The 19,041-nt window shown below is 38.6% G+C and overlaps 4 protein-coding genes and 1 long non-coding RNA gene across 12 annotated transcripts; 2 read left to right on the forward strand and 3 right to left on the reverse strand.

Moving 5' to 3' along the window:
• The first annotated feature begins 1,096 nt into the window (after positions 1 to 1,096).
• On the forward strand, positions 1,097 to 4,215 carry LOC140771034 (hypersensitive-induced response protein-like protein 1). 3 transcript variants are annotated; one of them, XM_073112391.1, is made up of 5 exons: positions 1,097 to 1,224; positions 2,274 to 2,494; positions 2,891 to 3,011; positions 3,204 to 3,392; positions 3,680 to 4,215. In XM_073112391.1, the coding sequence occupies exons 2-5, from the start codon at positions 2,306 to 2,308 to the stop codon at positions 4,033 to 4,035; spliced, it is 855 nt and encodes a 284-aa protein (XP_072968492.1). In that variant the 5' UTR covers positions 1,097 to 1,224; positions 2,274 to 2,305; the 3' UTR covers positions 4,036 to 4,215. The 3 variants fall into 3 exon arrangements, with proteins under 3 accessions (XP_072968492.1, XP_072968493.1, XP_072968491.1); XM_073112392.1 differs by lacking the exon at positions 1,097 to 1,224 and adding an exon at positions 2,014 to 2,034; XM_073112390.1 differs by lacking the exon at positions 1,097 to 1,224 and adding an exon at positions 2,041 to 2,179.
• Positions 4,216 to 4,547: 332 nt separating this feature from the next.
• Positions 4,548 to 7,605, reverse strand: LOC140769540 (mitochondrial outer membrane protein porin 1). The gene is made up of 6 exons (XM_073110264.1): positions 7,448 to 7,605; positions 7,277 to 7,344; positions 5,978 to 6,088; positions 5,583 to 5,672; positions 5,263 to 5,471; positions 4,548 to 5,074 (listed from the first exon to the last, which is right to left on the reverse strand). The coding sequence occupies exons 1-6, from the start codon at positions 7,488 to 7,490 to the stop codon at positions 4,768 to 4,770; spliced, it is 828 nt and encodes a 275-aa protein (XP_072966365.1). The 5' UTR covers positions 7,491 to 7,605; the 3' UTR covers positions 4,548 to 4,767.
• A 481-nt stretch (positions 7,606 to 8,086) lies between these two features.
• Positions 8,087 to 8,946, forward strand: LOC140769541 (uncharacterized). The gene is made up of 2 exons (XR_012105924.1): positions 8,087 to 8,283; positions 8,439 to 8,946. It is a non-coding gene; the product is annotated as an uncharacterized lncRNA (long non-coding RNA).
• A 145-nt stretch (positions 8,947 to 9,091) lies between these two features.
• On the reverse strand, positions 9,092 to 14,582 carry LOC140769539 (serine/threonine-protein kinase PBL34-like). Of its 2 annotated transcripts, XR_012105923.1 has the most exons (7): positions 13,892 to 14,582; positions 12,518 to 12,855; positions 12,263 to 12,398; positions 11,522 to 11,658; positions 11,315 to 11,438; positions 9,405 to 10,110; positions 9,092 to 9,107 (listed from the first exon to the last, which is right to left on the reverse strand). XR_012105923.1 is itself a non-coding variant. In XM_073110263.1 (6 exons), exons 1-6 carry the CDS (start codon positions 14,094 to 14,096, stop codon positions 9,602 to 9,604), a joined length of 1,449 nt encoding a protein of 482 aa, XP_072966364.1. In that variant the 5' UTR covers positions 14,097 to 14,582; the 3' UTR covers positions 9,177 to 9,601. The 2 variants fall into 2 exon arrangements, 1 of the variants encoding a protein (XP_072966364.1); XM_073110263.1 differs by lacking the exon at positions 9,092 to 9,107 and having other exon boundaries at positions 9,177 to 10,110.
• Positions 14,583 to 15,414: 832 nt separating this feature from the next.
• On the reverse strand, positions 15,415 to 18,718 carry LOC140769527 (pentatricopeptide repeat-containing protein At1g08070, chloroplastic-like). 5 transcript variants are annotated; one of them, XM_073110251.1, is made up of 2 exons: positions 17,733 to 18,718; positions 15,415 to 17,651 (listed from the first exon to the last, which is right to left on the reverse strand). In XM_073110251.1, the coding sequence occupies exons 1-2, from the start codon at positions 18,349 to 18,351 to the stop codon at positions 16,492 to 16,494; spliced, it is 1,779 nt and encodes a 592-aa protein (XP_072966352.1). In that variant the 5' UTR covers positions 18,352 to 18,718; the 3' UTR covers positions 15,415 to 16,491. The 5 variants fall into 5 exon arrangements, with proteins under 5 accessions (XP_072966352.1, XP_072966351.1, XP_072966350.1 ...); XM_073110250.1 differs by having other exon boundaries at positions 15,417 to 15,856; positions 16,348 to 18,718; XM_073110249.1 differs by having other exon boundaries at positions 15,417 to 15,856; positions 16,304 to 18,718.
• Between the last annotated feature and the right edge of the window lie 323 nt (positions 18,719 to 19,041).

The raw sequence follows: 19,041 nt of genomic DNA on the forward strand, positions 1-19,041 counted from the left end.
GACAGCAAAGACTCTGGTGGGAAGACCAACACAAGTTGAGTGGCGCAGACCAAGACAGGGCTGGGTGAAACTGAATACTGACGGTGCATTCCGGGCGGGAGCGTGCCAAGCCGGAGCGGGGGCAGTCATCAGAGATGATAGGGGACAGATAGTAACAGCCAGATGGGAACCAGCACCGGCGGTGTCGGCCCTGTTCGCTGAAGCCTGGGCCCTCCGTATGGGTCTGAGGCTGCTGGAGGCGGAGCAGCCAGTGGAGATGGAATTAGACTCCGAGCTGCTGGTGATGATAGTGAAGGAGATGAGGGCATGTCCTTGGCAGATTAGTAGTCTTATTCGCGATTGTAAAACCCATATGAATGGGTTAGTGGAGTTTACTGTGAGCCATGTTAGGAGGAGCGGTAACAGGATGGCCGATTGGGCCGCAGTGAGAGGATTGGCCTCAACCCGGCCCGGCATGTTGCGAGCCGGGGAACCAATCCCTCAAGAGTTGTATGACTTGGGCGCTGTGGGGTAGAGCCCACGGCTGTCATTTATTAATAGCTAATTATAGCTCAATTTCAAAAAAAAAAAAAAAAAAGTGCAAGCCAATAAGTAACACACTTGTTGTCCTCTTATCATGCTAACTATGATAGAAATATAGGCTACGATAGTAATTATGCTTTATAACAGTGGCGATTAATGAAATAATTTTTCTTTATTAAAGAAAATAACACCAACTCCTATCTGCATTACCAAGTTTTAATCGGATAAGACGAGGGTTCGCTCAGATGATCGTAGCAGAGAATCCAGTGCAACCATTTAGAGCTCAACCACGTCAGCGATTAAACTTTGCATCAATCCAATTGATGCATACCACCATGGAGGCGGTCGGCGATCGCGGTCGTGATCTCTTGGGCTGGTAACCCTATCCGTGCCCGATAGGAGGAGTATCCTGAAGCCAAATTTGATACAATCTTACAAGCAGCAAATCAAGATTTATCTTATTTTCTTTTTCCGAAAAAAATATTAAATTCCTCCTCCTCATCTAATGTTCCTCCGGAACAACTCAAATAAGAATCTCATACCCGTCTCTGTCTCCCATCTCCATCTCCATCTCCATCTCCCATCTCTAACGCTGGAAGACAAAAGCAACATAAAGCTGAGTATTTTATTTATTTATTTTTTTGTCCCCATTTCTCTTCGCTACACACCAAAGAGAGGTAGAGAAAATTTCGAGAAACGAAGGTAAGATGATTTCGACATGCGATTCCTCATTGGAAAATCGATTGCGACCTAGTTTTTGGACGACTTCTTCTTGGTTCTTATGATGTACTGCTCCTGGGGGATAATTGAACTCTCTTGTTCTTGTTGTCTTGTTTATAGAGAAAAATTTAGAGAGCTAGAGGACAATTAGAAACCCTGAAATCTTTTGGCCTTGTTTTGGTTCTTTCGCGTCCAACGACCACAAATTGTTTCTGATTGATAATTCGGTGGTTTTCTGTTACATGTTGTAACTATCAAGTGATGCTACATAGATATTAAGAATAATTTAGGTGGGTGTATAGAAATTATCTTGATATTTTCTTGGTTCTTCCTGGCTAGATTGCATTCACACGCCTTGATTTCTCCTTATTGACTCGAATGGTTGGTCTCATGCTTATCTACAAGCAGGGGTCGATAGATGCTACCTACCTTGAGTTATAATTCCGAGTATTTAGAATAATAATTGAATCGAGGATGGTCAACATTTTTTACTTCTTGAGGTATCTTAGCATGATGGAGAAGAATTCACAAATGATAATTGGTCTTCCCTGTATAAAATGTATTGCCATTGAGTATACTTTAAGCTACATGCATATGGATGCAAATTTTAAATGTTTTGCCGGATATTCTATCTTGTTGTGGCAAATTGGCAATAAGAAATATGTCTTGACTTTTCTTCAATCAAAGAGTTATTAAAGGATATTGGTGCCAGCAGTGTTATTCTGGCCCACCTGTCTATAAATATCTCATTCTTCTGATAGTTACTGTGTGTTCTCACATTGTTTTGCTCCGGTATAGTATACGGTTCTATTGCATTATTTGCCTTCTTGCTATCCTATGAGTTTGTTTTATGAACTCTGAAGTTTTTGGTTTCTTCTATTTTGTGTCTGTGGATGTTGGGAGTTATTTGAATCTTGCTAAAACATGCTGCTATGAGGTCTTCCATTTATAGTTTTTAATCATATTGCGTCTTCTATGATAAATCTTTCTCTGTGAGTGTTGCATGGCTATATGATGTTCTATGTATTCAGCTGGTGCTTAACTCGATAACTAGAAGAAGACCATGGGCCAGGCACTGTGCTGCATACAAGTAGATCAATCTACTGTAGCAATCAAGGAAAGATTTGGAAAGTTTGATGACGTGCTTCAGCCAGGGTGCCATTGTCTTCCTTGGATTTTTGGTAGTCAGATTGCTGGCCATCTCACACTGCGCTTGCAGCAACTGGATGTGCGGTGTGAGACAAAGACAAAGGTTTGTTTACTGTGTTTATGTATGATCTTGCTTGACATATAAATTAAAGAGAGATTTCAAATATGCCTCGAGTCTCTGAGTCTGTGGTGTGTAACTTTCTCATTTTGTGCCATGAGAGAATTTTCTTAGTTCTCAATTTGGTGGATTTTATTAGTGGGTATCTACCTTACCTAAGTAGATATTTGATGAGCAATCAATTTGGCATTCTTGGAAATTTGATGAGCAATCAATTTGGTATTCTTGGAATTGATACTGCGAAGTTCTCACATGGCATAATGTTATTTCTGATCCAGTGTTTTGTCTATTCTTGGTGAGGCATAGATAAAGTGTTTTCCCAAATTTCATGCTGCCAAATGCTCTGAGTTTTAATTGAGCCATCATGTCCATCTCTTGCAGGACAATGTTTTTGTCAATGTTGTTGCATCTATTCAGTATCGGGCCCTCTCAGACAAGGCAAGTGATGCATTTTACAAGCTGAGCAATACAAGATCCCAAATCCAGGCTTATGTGTTTGACGGTATGAAAATTGAACATCAAGTATTGAGTTCCAGAAATGTTAGATCATGCATGCAAACTATCATAGCTATATTACTTCTAGCCTAATGATTCTTCAGGCCAAGTATTAGCTCATATTTCCAATTCTGCTATTATGTGCAACTTTAGATCACTTCTCAGTTGTGGGAAGGAACTGATGAATTGTCTGTCACAGTGATCAGAGCAAGTGTTCCAAAGCTCAATCTGGATGCTGCTTTTGAACAGAAGAATGAGATAGCAAAAGCTGTGGAAGAGGAACTTGAGAAGGCTATGTCAGCTTATGGCTATGAGATTGTGCAGACACTTATTGTTGATATTGAACCAGACGAACATGTTAAGCGAGCAATGAATGAAATTAATGCAGGTAATAATCAAGTTCTGGCAAATTCAGTGTCAACAAAACCAGCAAATTCGTTCTCTTTCATCAACTAAATTGTCATCTCACATTCATAAAGATTTCCATTTTCCTTTTGCATGCATGACTTGCATTTTTTTGGCATATTTTCTCTCTGCCTGATGCCCATAATATTCATGTAGTAAGCTGATATATGTTACACTGTTGACACTACAGCATTTGTCCTCTGCAAGTTGCTGTAAACAATACTCTGAGCGTATGATTTTGTTCTCAATGTATGCCTTTCTGTTGCTCAGCTGCGAGGCTAAGGATGGCAGCCAATGAGAAGGCAGAAGCCGAGAAGATCATTCAAATCAAGCGAGCTGAGGGTGAAGCTGAATCCAAGTATCTGTCTGGTCTAGGTATTGCACGCCAACGGCAAGCAATTGTCGATGGACTGAGGGACAGTGTTCTTGGCTTCTCGGTCAATGTTCCAGGAACTACTGCCAAGGATGTGATGGACATGGTCTTAGTGACCCAGTACTTTGACACCATGAAGGAGATTGGTGCTGCCTCGAAATCTTCAGCTGTTTTCATTCCTCATGGACCTGGTGCTGTTAGGGATGTCGCTTCTCAGATCCGGGATGGATTGCTTCAAGGTTCTCATCAATAATTCTACTTAGTGTCACTATCCAAGGAGTTAATAATTTGTGGAGGCTTATTTGTCTTTTCTGGTACTATATTTATGTCTCTGATGTGGAAGCTCAGTTATCTTTCTTATAAACATTTCAATTCGCTGTGTAATTTGCTAAATGTTTGAAGTGTGTTATATATAAATAATCCTTTACTACTATCAACTATGCTCCTCCATAGTATTAGACCGCAGAGTAAACTCACCTGTTTCATCCTGATCATGACTCACTAACATTACTTCAGCGGATCACATCCACACAATAAAATTTTAAAAAAAAAACACACAAAAGAAAACAAAATTAGCCTGGCATGAAAAAAATTATTCTACTACTGATCAATGTGCCACTATAATCGCAGTAGCAAATCCACACAAGAGCTAAGCAAACCCCACACATGATTGCACGAAATCATATTTGAACACCCGTTTATGTTCATCGTTTTATTTATTCAGAAAAGGAAGAATAATAGAATGTAAAATATCAGGCCAGGATAAAGGTCCAAATCGCCAAACTAGGATTATTCTCATAGTTTGAGTATCAAAAGGAAACAAAGTTAACATTCAATTGACAATAGATGCCTAGCAGAACCAGGAGTCGTAAAATGCAAATAATGCCGCCAAATACAAGTTGGGGCGGAGTTCCTTTTTTGCAAGTTATTCCATTCCACCACAAACTGAAATGGGAATACATTGCCAGCGTCCAAAAAATGCACATCAAGGCTTCAACACCAAAGCCAAGCCAACCTTGGAGCTCTTCTCGATGGCCTTAGTGTCAACCTCTGCAGAGATGGTCAACAATGATTTGGGCCTCCACTCATGCTGAATAAGTGCACTGGCCTTCCCATAGTTGTTGAACCGTGCCTTCACTGAAGTAAGAGGATCCAATGCGTGCTGGGTCCCAAAAGTAAGGGTGTTCTCATTGCTCGAAAAGCTGTGGGTCAACTCTGCTCCTACAGCGGTGCTTGACAAAGGGCTCACCAAGTGGTAGTAGGAAGCGCTGAGGCTATCTCCTTTGTTGTTCCTGAGAGAAAGTTGTTTGGGAATCATTTAAAGAAAAAAAAAAATCTAATGCATGCCTAGATTCAGGAACTTGGCATTTCCGAAGCACATGAAACTTACCTAGTATAGATTTATCTTACTTACAAACAGTCTAATACAGAATGTTTCTTGCCTATGTAGATTTTAGTTCACTTTTAAGCAATCACTCACAGGGTCAACGCTGCAATAAGATCTGCATTGGTGATGCTCAATCCAGCATTGTACTTGGTGAAGTTCCCACTTGCAGTGTCAAATGAGACATCAGCACCAAGTGCAAGAGCTTTACTTCCTATTACACTGGAAATGTTAACAATTGGGTTTGCTGTCAATCCAATACTTGCATTAACGCCTGCATACTCGTGTAAGTATTGAAGTTCAACCTGCAAGCACAAGAAGAGGAAAACAGGAAAAGCTAAAATCTTCAAGTCTCCATAAAATTATTGAATCAAACTACTGTAACCTAAACAAGCAACATGAGTAACTTAACGTACCTTCCCAGACTTCTGATCAGGAACAACAAAGCTGAAAATTGTCTTCAGTCCTGGTGTGGCAAGCTCATCAATCGTAACTGTCGTTAAAAGCTGGCAAAAGATGTCAAAAGATAAAAGTCAGAATAGAATAGTGCCTTATGCATGTATGTACTCAAGAATCGTGCCTATAGACTACCCAACAAGCACTTGTGTTTGAGTTAATCAGCATAAGAGAATTAGTATTTGCAACTAAATTAATGCCAACTGCTTGTAGTCCAACTATATGTTCCTTTATAAATAACATAATGATGTGTAGAAGTATTGCAGACCTATATAAAGTAAGTAGACATGATAAGAATGCATACGAAAGTAATCTTACGAGAGATAGAGACAAAGGATGCACAAGAGAGACTTACATTGGAGTCTGAGTTTGCTTTCACATCAACTGTAATATTCTTGTTCTTCAACTGAGACTGAATCTCTCCGAAAATTAAATCATTTTTCTTTGTGCCTGAAGCTGTAACTGCCTGAATCAAGAAGTAAAGATTTGAACTTAAAATGTGGAAAATCAAATAGTAAAAGCCTGAGAAAGGCCAAAAGAAATTTAGAAGCCATAATTTCTGAATAGAAATCTGCAAAAAAGCCAAGTTTAAGGTAAATTTATAATCCTGTAAAACATTCTCAAAATTAAAACCAGGGATGCAAACAACACTTCAGCTTATAACTTCAAGACTGGATAAACATACATTTATCGAGGAAGGTTATCAGTATCAACTGATAGAAAATGATGCTGCTAAAAGCCTTAATTAATTATAGTGCAAAATATCCCAAGGTATTGAAATTTTATTCCCACATACTAACACCATTCTGAGCACTCTCCAACCAATCCCCTGCCAACTAGAAGCACTTTTTGACCCGTTAGAGCAAACTGAACGTTATAAAATGTGACCACAGTAGCATGTCACCAAGGTAATGCTCAGTACATATACAGTGAATGGGGTGCACTTTCAGGCAAAGTTTACATGTTTCAGTCCAAAGAAGCTAGAGATAAAAAGATCTAGGAAAGATTAAAAAAAACTAAATAAGATCAGGAAGAAAAAGGAAACATAAAGCTTGTCTCTGGATAATATAAGTTTGTATAAAAGTCAACTTATCCTATATCATGCTAGAGTTTCACTGACTAATGAAAAATTAACTCCGCATCGCGCATGATAAGTCAAGTTATTCTTCATTTTTCTGATGCAAGAGATGAGTTAATATAGCACAAACATACAGATATTCTCTGTCTGCTGACCTGAGATTTGTAATATCTTTTCGAAACAAAGAGTCGTGCATGTAGCAATCCCATATTTATATGATAACCAGTGGAATATATAACACCTGGAACTAATATGTAGACTATATATAAAGAACAAAAGATAATTTCCTTCTCATCTCAACATTTTTCTGATGCTTTTTCACCATCTATTGTCAGATATAGAGTCAACCCCAACAGGAGATGATATAATCAACGACTTGATCCTAACTAGAATACGATCATAGAACTGATAAATCCACGCCAAATAACTACACTAAAGATTTCCCGCAGCTCGAAAAGATAAGATTTAAAATAACCCCTTGAATTAAACTATTAAATCACAGTAAATACACCGAGGCCCTAGCATTCTGAAACTACAAAATGGCCAAAAAAAAACAAAACAAAATGAAGCACTCACAACTCCATTCGATGTGTAGGTCGTCACTGTAAACTTCTGATCCGTCTGGTAGTCCTTGTAGAGAAGATCTATAAGAAAAACGAAAACAAACCAAAACAGTGCGTGTTATAATGGTTAAAACCGTAGTAAATCATCAAAAATATTTCGCGAAATTTTTCCAAAGAAGAGTACCTCTAGCTTTCTTTCCAATCTCGGAGTAGAGACCTGGACCCATCTCCGCTCGATCGAGACCAAAGAGCTAACGAGAGATCGATCGAGTGGAAGAGAAAGGCGGCGGAGGAGATAAATGGGAAGAACGATTTTTATTTTATTTTTATATACGGACTCTAGGGACCATAATATTAAACCCTAATTTCCATCGCTTAGCGTGTCAGAGATGAGCTGTTGCTGGGCCAGAGACAATTTATAATCCGTTCGATTGGTTTATTCCCAGCATTGGACGGCTAAGATCGTTTGCCTGTTGTTAATTTCTTATTAGTTTATTCTGAGCTGTGCCTCGTTGTCTTAAGCGATGGTAGTTGCACGAATAAGAGGATACTAGCCGTACGATACTCCAGTTGGTAGTTTGGCAACCGTTCGATTCCCTCCAATTAAAAAGAATCCAAATAAATAGAGAGTCTAACTAATTAGAAGTTAAACATAGAGACTGGCCTAACTTTGAGAAAATTGTATTTCACACCCTAACTTTCTATGGAATTAAATATTTTGGACTTTATTGTCAAAAGGTACCATTTCGCAAAATATAAAAATACCACCTAGTTGGCTTGGCTTGGCTTGGCTTGGCTTAGCCATTTCCCTTTAATTTCGGCAAAAACTGAGGATCTTGAGCAAGTCCACTCTCCATTCCTCTCCCCACAATCCAACGTAAAAAAGGCAATCCAGTTATAAAACCTTTGGACTATAAGCCCTTAGTTAGACCCTCCTTTTGCTCTTTGCCTATAAAACCTTTGCTTTCAAATCTCAATTGCAAAGAAGAGATTAGACTCTTGAGAAGACAGAGAGATAAGGTCAGATCTGATTGCCTATTTCTTCTTTTTAGCTTGTTCTTAACATCGTAGGCATATAATTGCGAATCTCTTTATGTTATATAATATCGTTGTAAGAGTTCATGGATAAAGTTGAAGAAGATTTGAAAGATCTCATTTGTTCTTTGTACATGTAGATGGAAGCCCATGTTGCAGAGTCAGCAAAGAAAGAGAAAAAAGACCCAGAAAAGAAAGAGAAAAAAGACCCAGAAAAGAAAGAGAAGAAGAAGAAGGAAATGGTTGGGGAGATTAAAGATACAAACAAGCTAAGGATGAAGTTAGAGAAGCTTGATGCAAAAATTGATGCTCTGAAATCGAAGAAGGAAGAGATCATAAAACGACTCTATGAATTGGAAGGAACTGCGAATGCTCCAGCAGGAGGGGCTGCTTGATGTCCAAAAGCTAGGTGAGAATAAAAGATAAATAAAATTGATAGGTTGGAGGAGTAAATAATTAATTATCTACTACTACAAGTGTAGAAATGGAAGTGCTCTGAGATATCTTTGCATGTCATTGTATTATGTATAAATCTTGTGCTGAATCGAATTTCTTTTTGTGCAAACAATCAGACACTAACAATGGAGTTCCTCTGCAGGGAACTGAAATCATGTAATACAATGCAGCAAATAAAGCTAGTTTAATATCGATCTGCAATGGGTTTCCATTTGATGGTAGAACGTCGCTTGGTTTTCTTAGTACGTATCAAATAAAAGCTAGGTTAATATCATCCCCAACTAAATAGGATTTTTAATCTTTCCGTGAAAGAAAATGGTACACGTCTCAAACTTCCAACAAGAATTTGAAAGCTGCATTAGAAGCACAACGAGGGTAAGTAACAAAGAAATATGATCAGCAATTCCTACAATTATCATATGATACAATTTGTTCAGAATTTGCAGAATAGAATGGTTGATCTATTACTTAAGCTCGGTTTATTATACAAATGCAGGAGGCAAGAGAAGGATAAAGAAAAAGTAGACACCACTCACCCCGCATAATCTCTCCAAGCATGCTAATTTACTGTTCAATTTTTTGCAAATAAAACCTGATAAGGCTATGAAATCTCAAGTCAATCTGGTTATGTATAAAATATCTGAAATTACCTTGAATAAGTAAAGGAAAAGGAAGCATCCATCCCAAATACTCCGGAGTAAAGTTTCCCATAACTTATCTGCGTTAAAAAGGTAGCAAAGTACCCTCATATCCACAAGAATCCATGAGTTATATCACCAGATAACCAAATCATAACATGCCTACATCTTTCCCTTTTTAATTCCTCAAGATACGGAGAACAATGTTCTTATGGCTGTCTTGCATTGGGCTTTGGCGATTGGCGATATGGTGAAGCCTGAGGACCATTTGAGAGGCTCCTCATGGGCTGTTGCCCGTTCCTTGGAAATGAATTATGTGATTTCAGACCATTTCTTCCATTTGAACTGCTAGTATGAGCAATGCGTTCTGCTTGCATAGTCTGGAAGAAATATGAAGAGCTTGCCATGTCTTTAAGGTTAAGCAGCGGTTTGAGAACTTCAACTACTTCGCTCATGAGAGGCCTGGCCTTGGAATCTCGATTAAGGCAGGCACGTGCCAGTTGCGCTGCCTTTTGGGCACCTTTGATGGAAAAGTTCCCTTCCAGGCGAGGATCTATAAGCCTGTAGAAACTCCGTCTTTCGCCTAGATATGGGCGTGCCCATTCAACCAGGTTGTGCTCCCCATTAGGCCGATTCTTATCCATGGACCGCCGGCCTGTCATCATTTCCAGTAGCACAACACCAAAACTGTAGACATCACTCTTTGATGTCAGATGCCCTGGAAATGAAAAGAAAGATGAGCAGAAATAAGAAGGCAATATATCAAACAATGCTACAAAAGAAGCAGTGACCTGTGCCATCCAAAGAACTACATAAATCCACAGCAAATTTGCAGATCACTTCACTTACCAGGAACCAATAAACTGAAAGAGATGAGAACTTCACAAACAACATGATGGAAGTTCATTCTTCAAAGTATCAGAAAACAGGAGGCGTGACCAAAACATTTTCTTCATCAGAAAGATTAATTAAAGATACTTAACATTTATAAGCAATTTGCTGCATTATGCCTGTAACAGTTCCCAAACTAGAGTAGTCTGAACATTTTCTTCATTAGAAAGATTAATTTGCTGCATTATGCCTGTAACACGACCACAATAAGCATCTTTGACTAACAAAAAGGTAGAGATCTCCATGACTTAGATTTCTTTTGTATGACTAACAACCCAAAGGAACTAATTACTTAATTTGGCAAAATTTTGTCCAACATAATAAGCACGTTTCCCAGATAGAGAAACAGGATAATGCCCCTCTAAGAAGATATAAATATCAGACATACCAGTTAAATATATTCATTCTGTCCGGCACTTACAAGCATGCCCAATTGCACTGATTTATTGATTTCTCCAAAATTTAATATAAGCTAAAAGTCAACAACAAGCAACATAAGGAACAAAAACTCAAATGACAACAATCCTGGCAGAAGAAATCATTATTCACTGAACATGATGATGGAAAATAGGGTATGTTGTATACATGCATATTGACGTCCAACGGAAGTTCTGACATCCAGATTTGTATGATGTGCAAAATACAATTTACTGCTAGCATTCCAAATAATCTACGTAGTATGTGCTGCAAAAAGTAAAGTAGTAAATTGAATCTTCAAAGTGATAAATAACCTATTTAGAATCAAATGAAATAGAAGCACTACTAGTGTGATACACATGGCATAACTTACAAAATTTATTAAAAATTTAAAATCATAGCCTAGTCTCATTTATTTAAAGAAGTTAACGAGAAAATTGTGCAAAAGTTTATATGCACAGAATAAAGATTGAATGAAATCGAAAAGGTTGGTGTATGGTAGTGTATAGAAGTTGCCTAGTTCTGATGTTTTGAAAAGATTTATAGGACATACAGGACAAACAAGATTGAGTTCCAAACTAGAGAAGACAGTTACAGCCTAATTGAATGCTTACCAGTCATTACATACTCTGGAGCTGCATATCCGTATGTTCCCATAACGCGAGTAGAAACATGAGTTTTATCACCCTCAGGACCATCTTTTGCAAGACCAAAATCCGAAAGCTTAGCATTATAATCCTGGAAGAGCACATTTTTAGGATGATCAACCACATAGGTCAAAGAGAGAGAAAAAAAAAAGGATAGATGAATCTTTTGCATACCGCATCTAACAAAATATTAGATGTTTTAAAATCTCGATAAATAACTGGTCTTTCTGCTTCTTCATGAAGAAAAGCAAGGCCCTTTGCAGCACCAAGTGCAACTCTCATTCTGGTGGACCATGGGAGAGGGAGTGATCCTAATGCATATATCAAGATCAATAGCAATTATTACAACTAAGTCAAAAGACAGAGAAATCAACATTCCAGATGGAACAACTAAAAGAGTTAAATAATAATACAAGAGCATATGCCATCATGAATTTCCATGAGAATAAACAAGTGGAGATGTTATAAAAAGAGTGGGTAGTATACAGCAATCAAAGATTAAAAGGTTAAGGAGCCCCTTTTATTTTAACGTATTGCAAAGACCAGAGAGATCCTTTTAATTTCTTCTTTCCTTAACAATACATGTATACGAATAGAGCATGAGTCCTCTTAAGGCACCAAGCAGTTCTGTCTAAAATTTGGTGCCAACCTTGAAAACACATATATGCTATAAAAACCAAGGGGCCAAGGCATCCATTTATGTAATATAATTAACTCAATCTGTAAAAGAAGAAAAGCCAGTCCATAATAATAATAAAAAGACATCAGTGGTAGACTACTATCTACTTGTAGGTAATAATAGCACCGAGAGAAAACAGTACAGGGCTTCAACAAAAGAGTGAAAAGCTTTTGCTTAAAAATGGGAAAGATACGTGAAACAGTTAAAGGAAGCCCAAGAGATCGTCACACACATACTTCTAAAGAGATGGTTCTCTAGGCTTCCACGAGGCATAAACTCATACACTAGCAACCTTTGGTCATCTTCAATGCAATACCCAATCAATTTGACCAAATTTGGATGTCGAAGGTTACCAAGAAAATTAACCTCAGCCTGCAAAAAAAGTAATAGATTTAAGGACACATATTGTAATCCAGATTAACAACACAGCAAGGGTATATGCTCTTCTTTAGCTGTCAATAACTTAAAATAAGATTTAAGAAGCCACGCACCACCCACTCTTTGTGCCCTTGCAGCCCATCATGGTTGAGTGTTTTGACAGCAACAGTAAGCCCTGTACCAGGTTTCACAGGAGCAGTTCCATTCTCCTCAATCCAACCCTTAAAGACACAGCCAAAGCCTCCCTCTCCAAGAAGAGACTCCGGTCTAAAGTTTCTGGTGGCGCACTTAAGATCATTGAAAGTGAATTTACGTAACTGAGATGACAGTTTTAGTTCCTCGCCTACTTTAGATGTAGATGAAATACTTTCAGCATTACTAGTAGTTGTAGAACCAGAGACTACTGGAGCTACCGGTTGATCCCTGCTGCCATCATTTGTTGATTTACTTTCTGCTAATTCATACATAAAATAGAAGTCACTAATGGGTTTTAGAAGAACTAAAATGCTATAGCAAGAACTTTCCAGCTACAGAACTAGCAAATATTAAAGGTACAGATCAAGAAAAACCATGAAGCAGAGGCAAAACAGATTTTGCTCATCGTACAATAGGAAACAGGTAAAAAGTACTCTATGTATTTCATGTCCAGACTCCAGATCATTAGCATAAAAGACACTCAAACAGATAAGCATGCTTGTGTAGGGCAGAAAAAAATTGCCTGAACATTAAAAAGTCATATACCTAAAATAGAAACATGCATTAGGAGAAACTATTCCAGCTTTCTAGAGAAAATGTTCGTCTAATATATTGCTTTGTTACTGTTTCTCTTCTTTCAATTGACAATTTGTTGAAGGTCATTTCTCTAACTTAAATCTCTTCTAGAGTCTAAATATCATTGGGCCCCTTCTTAAATTGCCTTGCCTCTTTCTTAGATACTAATATTTACAAGGCATGCAAAAACATGCCAACATCAATTGCAGACTCAAAAGAAGGCAACTAGAATGGCCAGGTATAGTGAGCGTCCCAAAGTAAGCATCCATTAAGAATTTGGAAAGAGCAGACTAAATTTTTATAGCCAAGAATGGCCATTACTGCAATTATGAAGCAATTACAATTGTAACGAGCGAAGATCCAGAAACGACAACGACCGCATCAAACAAAATGTAGAAACAAGTTACTAGGCAATAAGTACTGAGCAAACACGCAACTAGAATTGCCAGATACTGAACCTTTGAAATGTAATAGCCAATAAGAATTCCTGAATTAGCTATCTTAATTTGCTTGAGCCCAGAATGGGCATTCACTACTGCAAAGATGGAGCAAGTAAAATTGCACATTATCTAGAAATAGCTAAAAAAAACTACTGATCCACCACCTCAAACGACAAATATGCATCTCAGACAAGAAAACTATTTATGAAAAATTTAACTGACCAAATTAAACAAAGCTAATATGAATCTATAAAGCAAACGGCAGCAGCAAATTACCGCAATGAGTACTGGCACTACTGATCGATGTATCTACTTTGGATCTTGAAGATATGCAACTACTCATCAGTCGGAACTTAATCCAACACCCCATTTCCACCTTTTCCTCATCCTTATTCTTCTTCTTCTTCCCCTTCCCCTTCCCCTTCAATTTCTCCACATTTCCCCATCGCTCCAACTTCACTTCCTCCGGCTCCAATCCCATACTCAAAAATCCCCAGTAGCACTTCAAATCATCATCAAGCTATCAAAGATCTTAAAGATCCCCACTAATCCCACCAAGATTTCACAAAAAAAAACAGGAAGAGAAAAGATCCCACCACTTTTCTCGCACCAAAACCGCTCTATATCAAAAATTACGAAATTTTCGAGGAAAACAAATGAGAAAAACTCCGGTCGAAGAATCCAGCAAAACAGAACGAAGCCGCGGCTTTGAGTTCTTCCTCAAAGCCTACGAAATCCTAATTAGGGTTCTTCGAGAATGACACTCGAGGCTAATGGAAACGAACTAGTTCCCAGGAAAAAGGGAATTAGAAGGAGTCGCCGCTACCCGATGGAGCTGCCCGTTTGGGCTTCAGGCAAAGAAAGGAGGCGGCGGGCAGCTGCCCGAAAGTTCGGCGTCTCCGACCATTGGGACCGGCCAAAAATGGGAGGGGGTGGGGGGTGAGAATAACAGAGAGAGAGAGAGAGAGAGAGAGAGAGAGAGAGAGAGGGAGAGAGATGTAAGAAGAGCAACAAGAGTGAGGGAGAGAGAATAGAGGAGGAAAAAGGCACGGGCAGGACGGGCAGCCGAGAGAGCGGAAAATTCGGGCAGGACGGGCAGGGAGTGGGAATATAGCAAAGACCGAGGGAGAGGACTGTTTATTGGCAGTAATAATATGCGAACACCCGCATACAGTATTCTATACGACAATTCTAATCTACGGTCCATATTAGTAACGGGTGGTATTCATCTTTAGACACGCATAAATACGTATATGGGTATAACTGTAGGAAGGAGGACTGTCGGTTATGTTTGTAATGAGTATGGGGTGTATGTCTTAGATGCGCATGCCTTAATGTTGTACCATTTTATCCAAACAAGTATGCCCATGTGGAAATACCTTTTTTTATTTCTTTTCTAAAATTCTAATAAGCTATTCATAATTATCATAAAATTCAAAAAATAATAATAATTTAAACCTTAACAACAAGATGAGTCTCAAAGTTTCTTCTGTTCCCTTATCTTAATTTTTTTTTTTAAAAAAAATAGCAAGACCATCTTGAATCCTAAAGGCAATAATATAAATATATATATATAAGAGACATAAATTCATGCATGCAAGTTGAGTTTAATCACCACATGCATGGCTCAGTCATGGCCTCATGGACCCCATGTTGTCACTTAATGCCTTGTATTTAATGTGTTTGTTAAGCCTATAAAAATGCTCAATCACCAAACATGCATAATATAGTTTGCACTAGATATAGATACTGCACATCAGATATGATATACTAGTTGAATTGAGAAATGATTAAGAATAAAGCTATAAAGTCTGTCAACAACCACAAACCATAGTTCACCATCACAAAATTTGAATACTATGACTACAAGAAAGTTGTAAAAGCCACAGAGATAGGAAAATAAACTTCTTTCTGAATCTGAAACTGTTTGAGATATCAGCTCTTAAGAAAGTTAGACATATAGAATTGTGGATATTTTGGCAATCATGAAAGCAAAATTAACTGATTGGGGTTTCTTTGGCAATACTAGTGAAGATGTAGGCAGTCAGGCACATATCAACTTGCTCTTTGCATCTTTGACTACTTCAAAAAGCATAACCTATCCCAGTCTCTTCTTCCTTTGGCAGTTCAAGCATTTCTTGCACTTGGAGAAAGTCATAAAACTTAGCTGTCTACCAACTCTTCTTGATTTGAATTTACTGCCAGCTAAATCTCCATGGTTAATTCGCCGAAGTCGTGTACCTGCAACACATGTGAATAGGCTAAATCAAAGGTTGGTGTGAGATTTGACTTGCAATGATAGGGATAATTAGAACAGATAGTACAACTTGAAGTGTATATAATGACATAAGGTGCATAGAAGTGAAAACAGACAAAGAATAATTGCTTCCTCTGGAACTTAGTCAAGCGGAATCTTTAAACCAAGGACGCAGTACATCTCACTCAAATTTAGACTCCTTTATGCTCATTTTATAAGAGGAAAAAGAGCTTTTGGCATGGAATATGACTCTTGTGATGTAGCCTGACAAGAAAATGCACTAATCTTTTTCCACAAAGTAGTTGAAAGTGTTAATTTTGTCTCTGACCTTTGTGGCATTTGGTTATGAAGGTCTAGGATTATCACGGCGCTTGCCTTACATTCACAGGTGTTCAAAAATAGTACCAAAGAAGGCAAGATAAAATATTTACAACTTGAATCTGCATTTAGTGGGAATTCTGAGGTTCTTTTTGACCTTGATGCTGAGCCAAATTCATCTCCACCAGAGCAAGAAATCATCCCAAATTCATTACTTCCCTATCTTGGATAATTAAGTAACAGTTAGCATTGCCTTAATAAAGCTTTCGCTGTTGGTGTGCGCTGTTTAGCCACTCAAAAATCAGAAAATGTCCAAATCAAATTTAGGTGCCAATTCAAACCACTTTGAATGTAAGCCCAAACCCTTTACGACATCATAAATCTCATCTGATTCAGGATGAGATGCATCTTCCACTAGAAATTTATGTACAATACCATCCAATTCTATCCAACTATATGCAGCAAGCTTCTGCACACTTCTGTTCCTCATCAAATCTCTTACTTCTCTTGCTGAATCCCATCTACATTTGTTAGCATAAATATTGGAAAGGAGGACATAATTAGAAGAGTTATCTGGCTCCAGCACTAGTAGCTTCTTCACTGCATGCTCGGCGAGGTCAACATTGGAGTGTACTCTACAAGCACTCAGAAGAGTACCCCAAATAACTACGTTAGGTTCAACTTCCATCTCACAAATGAACTCGTAAGCATCTTTTAATCTGCCAGATCTGCAAAGAAGGTCAACTATACAGGCACAGTGCTCGACTTTTGGGACAACATTGTTATCTTCTTTCATACTTTTGAAGACTCTAAGCCCAAAGTCAACTAAGCCAGCATGGGTACAAGCAGTTAACAACCCCACAAACGTTATGTCACTTGGCTTGAAATTTTCTTCTCTCATCTTCTCATATAAATCAATTGCATCTTTAGCAAAGCCATTGAATGCTAGTCCTCCGATCATTGAGTTCCAAGTGACAACATCTCTTTCATGCATCTTATCAAATATTGCACGAGCTCTTCCTATATTTCCACATTTTGAATACATGTCAACCAGTGCAGAACCCACATAGACACCCACAGTGAATCCTTGGCTCTCAATGTAGTTTCCAATTTGCTCTCCAATTTCAACAGATCCAAGTTGTGCACAAGCTGATAAAACACTGACAATAGTGACTTCATTCGGCTTACAGTTTTCCGCCTTCATTCTCTCAAAAAGATTGAGCGCTTCTTCTGATCTCCCATTTTGTGCATAACCGGCAATCATGGCACTCCATGCCACAACATCTCTTTGTTCCATTTGATCAAACTCAGAACGTGCCTCATCAACAGCTCCACATTTCACATACATTTCCAACAGAGCAGTGCATACGAACAAGTCTGCTCGCAAGTTACTGTCACCAATTAACTTCCGAACTTCCAACCCAGTTTCCAGATTGCCCATCTTGGCGCAAATCGACAAAACTGTCACAACAGTGATTGCATTTGGTTGAGCATTTTCAGTTCGCATCATCTCAAACAATCTCAAAGCTTCATGAAAATCACCTCTATGAGCATAGCTTGCAATCATCGAATTCCACGATGAGGATGTCCTTTGTGGCATCTCATCAAAAAGCTGGCGGGCAGCTGAAAAATTGCCAGATTTTGAATACCCAGTAATCAAACAGTTTACAGGAACAGGATCCTTACAGGGGATCTCATCGAAGACCCCTCTAGCTGACTCCATGTCATTAGTCTTTGAGTAAAAGTCTATCAAAGCAGTTTGGATAAATACATTCGAGCAAAGCCCACGAACCAAAACATGAGAATGGACTTGCCTACCCTCACAGGGTGCGGCTAAAAGTGCGCACGACTTGAGAATTAGTGGAATCGAGACAAACGGGATCTGGGTGTTCTTACGATGAGCTGAAAAGAAGGTTTCGAGGGCTTCTCTGTGTAAAGAGAGCTTGGAACAGGCAGAAATGACTGAGCTACAGAGCCAGGGATCAGGTTGAGGAATTGTGTCGAACAGTTGACGTGCGTAACGTAAAGTCGAAGGTTTTGATAGAAGGTTGACGAGGAGAGGGGTGAGGTCGAGGTAGGACTTGAGGATTACAGCATGGATCTGCTCCAGTTGGTTGGGGAGCGGAGAGGATTGCAGGAGAGACAGGACTCGACGCTCCATTTAGACGTAGGCAAAGAGGGAAGTTCGAAGGAGACGTTTCTATTCATCTCCTCAAGCTTACGACAATGTCTACATGGCGGGAGATGTTTGAATACATAGTAAACCTTGCAAAGCGTTCTACTACTCTCGTAAAAAGATCCGAGTTAGGTGAGGACCAAATCAGAAAGGGAGGTGGTTTGCGTGGGTTACGAGAAAGGAAAAATATTGTCAGAACGACTTATACGGCTCTTTCTTATATAAAAATCAAATTACTCGGGTATCAACAAATAATGGTTGAAGTCAGACATCCTAAAATTCCTACTGTTAACCAACCATAAGATGGGTTGGTACCACCTCACTGATTGAAGTGGTTAACCATCAGATGGGTTGATACCACCTCCACCATAGAACGCCGTGGGGCGTGGATTGTGGAAAAAGCTACATTTATTTGTTAACGGTGGCTTGGTTTGGCGCGTTGAATGTGACCAAAAAATAAATAAAAAAATCTCGATGCGATGGTTTGCCTTTTTTTTTTTTTACATCATTAATTTTATTAACTATCATAGTTTTTTACATATGGACTTTTTAAACTAATAATTTGATTAGGTAAAGAGTCTCTGTAGTTTTTTTTTTATTTTTTAAAAGGAAATGTGTATATAAAATGGTGATAGTTACATGGGACAGGAAATAATTAATCCTAAAAGGAATGCA

The sequence above is a fragment of the Typha angustifolia genome, chromosome 11 (genome assembly GCF_048772165.1).
Source record: "Typha angustifolia cultivar Huaian chromosome 11, ASM4877216v1, whole genome shotgun sequence".
Taxonomy (NCBI): Eukaryota; Viridiplantae; Streptophyta; class Magnoliopsida; order Poales; family Typhaceae; genus Typha; species Typha angustifolia.